The sequence below is a fragment of the Priapulus caudatus genome, unplaced genomic scaffold (genome assembly GCF_000485595.1).
Source record: "Priapulus caudatus unplaced genomic scaffold, Priapulus_caudatus-5.0.1 Scaffold4668, whole genome shotgun sequence".
NCBI classification, from domain to species: Eukaryota; Metazoa; Priapulida; class Priapulimorpha; order Priapulimorphida; family Priapulidae; genus Priapulus; species Priapulus caudatus.
This window is the reverse complement of record NW_014581729.1, coordinates 1-6,285: the sequence shown is the minus strand read 5'-3', so window position 1 is coordinate 6,285 and position 6,285 is coordinate 1. Positions and strand designations below refer to the sequence as shown.

The 6,285-nt window shown below is 57.8% G+C and overlaps 1 protein-coding gene across 1 annotated transcript in view; it reads right to left on the bottom strand.

The window, feature by feature from the left end:
• Positions 1-6,192, bottom strand: part of LOC106819824 (UHRF1-binding protein 1-like) — a gene marked incomplete at both ends in the record, with an annotated part of 7,654 nt that extends 1,462 nt beyond the window's left edge. Inside the window, 4 exons of the mRNA XM_014824404.1 lie at positions 4,383-4,474; positions 4,825-4,917; positions 5,289-5,439; positions 6,029-6,192. Of these exons, the coding sequence (XP_014679890.1) occupies positions 4,383-4,474; positions 4,825-4,917; positions 5,289-5,439; positions 6,029-6,192 (500 nt within the window). The remainder of the gene's footprint in view (positions 1-4,382; positions 4,475-4,824; positions 4,918-5,288; positions 5,440-6,028) is intronic.
• Between the last annotated feature and the right edge of the window lie 93 nt (positions 6,193-6,285).

The following is a 6,285-nucleotide window of genomic DNA, read 5'->3' as shown; positions in this document are numbered from 1 at the left end:
AATCAGGTAAAGCCTGCATTTTAAATTAAAGAACGAGAGACCCGAGCGGAGAAAGAACGGGAGGGAGATCGGAAAAGGTAGAAGTCATATTGCGCCCTGCTGTCCCTTGAGATTTTCTGTAGAGGATTCGAGTAGAGAAAAAGCAGGGGGGTTCAATTTCCGCAGGTAGCGTTCGAGGGAGGGAGAGACGTGACAGCTGCGAGATGCAGATGCCTCCAGGGTAACTCACGAGGAGAGAGTGAACGAGGAGACAGCGTGGACGGACCTTGATGTAAGCACGAGCAGAACGGAGGAGCGTAGGTGACGCGGCAGAAGTGCCTGCCGGCTGACGCGAATTGCTGGAGAGAGGGCTTCTATCCATGATGGAACAGGGCGGGGTGCAGGAGAAAGACGTCGAGGTGGCCTTTGATTGCGTAGGTAGAGACTCGAGTTCGGAGGCAGGGCAGGGGAATGGGGGAGAGCACTCCGCCAACTCGTCTCACATCTTCTTAGCCATATTCGCGTCCACTCCACGATGGGGGGACTGGTAGGTCCAATAAACAAAATACGTGATGGTTTCAGAGGAGAGTAAGTTGGTTACCGTTTCAGGTGCCAGAAGAGAAACGAGAAGGGCACGTGTACGATTGTGTCTAGCAGAGGAGTAGGAAGGGAGGTAAGGAGTAGGGAAAACTTTATTTAATTGAAACATGTTTATTTAGCGAAACCGATAGTGCCGAAGGGATGTGCGTTGCTGCCTTTTGAAGAAGGAAGTGAACGGACAATTCAGATATTCTTTATTTAGTTGTGATTTGATTTTTTATTTGTTATTACTTTAGGAAATTAGACAATAAAATGTTTGAGCACCGAGGGCGTGGGAAATAAATGGGGGGGATTCAGAGGAGTACGGGCGAAACGGCGGAACCACACCTGATGGTTTTGGTATTTGGCCTTAGGCGCCGGCATTTAAAACGTTAGGATTACGACGAATGTCACGGCATGCTAGGATATTTAGAGGTGAAAGGGCGGAGATGGTGAGCCAGTGACCGAGCGCTTCTGCGGGGGAGGGTTAAAAACTAATAACGATGGGCAAACGTGGGACGGACGGCCATGAGCGATCGTGGAGGAGCCCGGTGAAGCGGCCGGAGGCGGTGTAATTGCTGCCAACCGCGAGCAATTGCCCATTTGTTTTAGGAACGATCGGAGTGTAAACATATGAAAATCCGTGACGTAGGGGCGACGTCCAGCGTGGCGGAGTGACGTGCACCACTGCGCTCGGGCGTAAGAGGCGGGGAATACGGGGGGCCCGTAGGTGTAGAGAACGTAGGGGCGGACGCTAGCGCACGACCGGCGAGAAGGAGCGGGAAAAAAGATATATTAAATGGAGGGGCGCTGACGGCGCGGCGAAGGCCGGCAGGAGAGAGCCTGGCGAACGCCCGGCAGGAGGGATCGAGCGCGGCCTTAAGCAAGAACGACGGCAGAAGGGCGAACGCGCGAAAGGCGACGAGGACGGCGATGTCGAACCCGAAGGCGAGCGTACCGCGGCGCCGGAAGGGCTGGGTAGGGGGACGCGTCGCGGGCGAAAGGGCGGTCCTAGGCAGCGTGTGCGCGGCTGCGGCGGAGGGGGGAGGTAACTGGCGGCGTGCGAGGCGCGAGGGCGGCCTGTCATGGCGGCCGCTCGGCCGCTAGGCGGGAAAGGGTCGGGTCGAGCGCCGGCCCGGGGCGGGGTGGTCGGCGTAGGATCTAAAGCGGCGCCGATCGGAATGACCTTGATTTCTTCGGCGAACTGGCGGGACAGGCTCAATAAGTGGTCGCAAGCGGCGGGCCCGACGCGAAGAATGGCCAAAGGATCTGCTGTACGAATTGGGTGTGGGTACGGAAAAGAGCTTTGCTCTACGCGCCGTGGCCGGAAGGAAGGGCGTAGTTAAATTTTAAGGACGAAAATTTAGCAGTAGAATTCATACGGATGCACACAAAGTTGAGCAGTTTTTTCATAACGAATGGCCTTCGTGACCCGCTTCATACACAATTGTGAGAGAGTTGCGCTTGAGAAGGGTGCGAACCGCTTGCGTAAGAATGGCGTGCCTCGGAGGGGGGGATGGGGGGCGCCCATCCATTTTAGCGCGCGGGGAATGGAGAAAATTCCAAGGGGGGGCAATATCTGCTCAGACATGCGCTGCCCCCGGCGGAAAAAATTGCAGGGAGCTTTGCCCTCTCGTCGCCTAATTCGGGGCCTTGAGGCTGCGGGGTCGCCGCGGAGCGGGGCATTTAGGGAAACGATCTCGAATACGGAAGACAGCTGCCACTTGTACCCATGGCGAAAGGCCGCCGAGGGGCGAAGGGAGGCCACGCATGGGCGTGCGCGCTGTAACTTTGGCGGAGGGGGTCAGGGTAGGGGCAACGCGACGAGGGCGTGAAAAAAAGGGGATTTGAAGGCAATGCGGCGAGACGCGCCGGGCGAGGATGTAAGGAGGGGCGAAACGCGACGACGGCGTGAAATGGGGGAGTTGTAAGGTAAAGGGGCGACTCCAGCCGGCGAAAATCTAGCGTGGTGTTTCCCATGCTGCTCAGTACGCACGCGCGCGGGTAGGTGAGGAGGGCGCGACGCCGCGAGGCCGAAAGGGGTATTCAGTTACTGATGTCTGCAGCTAAATCGGTAAGCGGCGCCCTAGGCGGAGGGGTAACTGGGAATGGGCTCGCGAACCGGTGGCGAAGGGGGGCCGGCCTTGCATCTTACGACAGCGCGGGCATGCATGAAGCGCGCGCGCGCGGAGCTCCGAGTGAGGTTGGCCCACGCGCGCCGCGAGAACAAGAGATATACAGAAAGGAGAACCTAGCCGGGGACTATTAACGAGACGGAGCAAAACTTATTTACACACCCCACCCACACACCACACCCACCCACACACAACACAGCACAACACACACACACACGACACACACACCTAACACACACACAAGAATGGAGAGCGAGGCGACGCGCGGGCGAGGAGCCAGGGCGCGCGCGCCGAAGGGGGGAGGGGCCGACGGAGGGGGCAGGGCAGACACGCGGCAGAGGGAGGAGTGGCGTCACGCGCGATCAGAGAGGAGAGGGGCGTACGGCGGCGGAGGGGGGGGGCGACGCGCCGGCGGGAAGGCGGCAGCGGGGCGACGGTGGGGGAGGGGGGAGGGCGTTACGCGCGGCGGGCCGGCGTGTCCAGGGGCGGCGCGCGGGAGGGTGGGGGGCGAACGCGTGGGAGGGGCGACGCGCGGGGTAGGGGGGGAAGGGGCGGGACGCGCGAGCGGGAGACGAGGGGCGACGCCAGTGGAGGGGAGGGCAGCGCGGCGGAAAACGGGCGACGCGAGAGTGGGAGGGGCGAGGGCGAGCGCGCGGAGGGAGAGGCAACGCACGGAAGTTGGGAGAGGATGGGGGAGCGGGGGTAGGGCATACGACGCGGGCGGCTGAAAGGGGGCGACGCGTGGTGACGGAGGGGCGAGAGCGGGCGAACGCGGGCGGAGGGGCGACGCGTGGGGGAAGGGGGGCAGGGGCAAGGGCGACGTGCGGGGGAGGCGAACGCGTGGGAGGGGAGGGCGACGGCAGGGGAGGGAGGGGCGGCGCGCAGTGAGGGGGAGGGGCGACGCGCCGGGCGGCAGGGGGAAGGGGAGACTCTACTCACTCCCACCGCCGACCGCCGCTCCTAAAGGGGTCATCTCAGAGAATCCGATTCGAATACGCGTGTCGTCATGATGTCTGCGTAGCCACCTCGTTAGTTAATTAGCAATTGCTTACCAGAAGCTTTATGCGCACTTGAGAGGTCTACCTTTGTTACAGCACCCCCTCCAAACCGTAGAAAGGGGGCATACATAAAACATACATGCGACCATGCAAAATCTGCATGTCGCTGTTATTTAGAAACTGTTCGTTTCCACGATGCCCTAATGGAGGTATGAACTAGCTTGTCTTACACTGGACACTGTTAAGTGTCCACAAGTCTTTGACGTAATCAGAATGACTTTTCCACCAATCAGAGCATTCCCTCTTACAGCAGGCAGTGTTATTATTAGACTCGTTCCTCTTTTTTTATCTTTCGTAAAGAAACGACCACGAGCCAGTGTAAGCGTGCAGTAGGTGGCGCAACCTGCCAGGGCTGTGTGCAAACAACGAGATGCCCCTCCCTTAGGCGAGAATGGGTCCCACCCGTGCAATAAATGTCACAACCTGCCAGGCCACCATCATTGAGAGGTGGCTCCATTAACTACAGAGAACGTTGCAGACAGATTGCCAGCGTGCGATAACGATGCTTCGATCGCGCACGCCGCGACGCCGCAAACGAATCATCGCTATCATCGTTACCACGACGACGACGACCCCGATCGCCGGACCACACAGCGCATGCGCGACGGCGTGCCACCGTGGCGCCCCCTACCTGCTCGCGGAACTTGTCCAGCAGCTGCTTGACCCACTTGTGATGACACGTCGTGCCCTCGTTGTATTTCACCCAATGTTTGCGCTCGCCACCTGGTGGCAAGAATGTGAAACTGTTGTACGATGTGAGGGGAAAGCTATATTTTTTCGTATAGAGAAGCATCTATAAAAATAAGGTTTAAAAAGCTCCCCACACCCATGCCATGTTTTTCCTCTAATAATCTCTATATCATACCTGTCCTCTTCACCCATAGTGACCCTCCCTCTCAACTTCCCTCATCACTTACTACCCTGTCCCCATCCCTTCCCACTTTACTCCCCTCGCCTGTCCACACTCCACCCTTTTTCCCTTCTTCCCTCCCCTACTGCACCACGCTTCTCTCATCCCCTCGCGCCCTTCCCAGTGCCCTCCCTCCTCCCTCGTCCCCTCCCCCTGCACTCACTGGCGATGTGGAACGGGTAGAGATCAAAGATGAGGCGGTGTAGGGTGACCTGCATTGCTCCTCCCTTTACCTCGTGGCTGTGCAGTTTCACGTCTGAAAAGAAAGAGCGAGTCCTCGAATGAGACGCGGGGAAGGGTCAGGTCAAGGGTCAAACAAGCTGGCGGAGCGAGACAGGGGTCAAAGGTCACACTCAACTCGCATCGATAACAGAATCGGTCACGTTAGATGGCAGCGGGGAGCGGCGAGCCGGGGGTCAAAAGTCGTGACCTCGTATCTAAACCGAATTAAGGTTAGGGTCACGCGAGACAGCAGCAGAAGCGATCAGGGGTCAAAAGTCGTGACCTTGTATCAAGAAAGGGGTCAAAGCTTGCGACCTTCTGTACACTCAAGGTTAGGGTCAGACGAGACGACCGCGGGGCGGTGCGAGCTGCGGCAGCAGAGGGGTCAAAAGTCGTGTGACGTACTCGTGTCCGGGTTGGCATCCTCGCACAGGTGAAGGTCTATGCGGCCGCAGTAGACGTGGTAGGACGTCTCGACGATGTCGTACTTAGCGAACAGCTTCTGTATGTCTGAGCGAGCCTCCACCTTCTGTCCGCACGTGTTCTGTATCTGCACCTGTAACAACCCGCGAGCGCGAGATGACAAGTGAACAGTTGAACGTACACGCGCGAGACAAGTGAACAATTCAACGTGCACACGAGATGACAAGTGAACAGTTGAACATGCGCGCGAGAGATGACAAGTGAACAGTTGAACGTGCACGCGAGATGACAAGTGAACAGTTGAACGCGCGCGCGAGATGACAAGTGAACAGTTGAACGCGTGTGCGAGATGACAAGTGAACANAGTGAACAGTTGAACGCGCGCGCGAGATGACAAGTGAACAGTTGAACGTGCGCGCGAGATGACAAGTGAACGAATAAAATAAACGTGCGCGCGAGATGACAAGTGAACAGTTGAATGTGCATGCGAGATGACAAGTGAACGAATAAAATAAACGTGCGCGCGAGATGACAAGTGAACAGTTGAACGTGCGCGCGAGATGACAAGTGAACGAATAAAATAAACGTGCGCGCGAGATGACAAGTGAACAGTTGAACGTGCGCGCGAGATGACAAGTGAACGAATAAAATAAACGTGCGCGCGAGATGACAAGTGAACGGCCGATCGTTTACGAGGACGAGGGCGCAGCAGACGTTCGTACCTGCAGGTGTTTGCTCGCGCGCACCTTGCTCTGCTCGTTAGACTTGGCGATGACGGACTTGAGGGAGTTGACAAAGTGCAGCGCTGCCTTTAGCTGTGTGTCAGTGAGAACCCACAGTAGATCATCCAGTATCAGCTGCAGCCGCGATGTCACCACACTACAGTCTGCACACACGGTAAACATCGGTCATTACATAGGAGGAGAGTGAGGGAGGAGGAGGGAGGAGGGAGGAGAAGGGAGGGAGGGAGGGAGGGAGG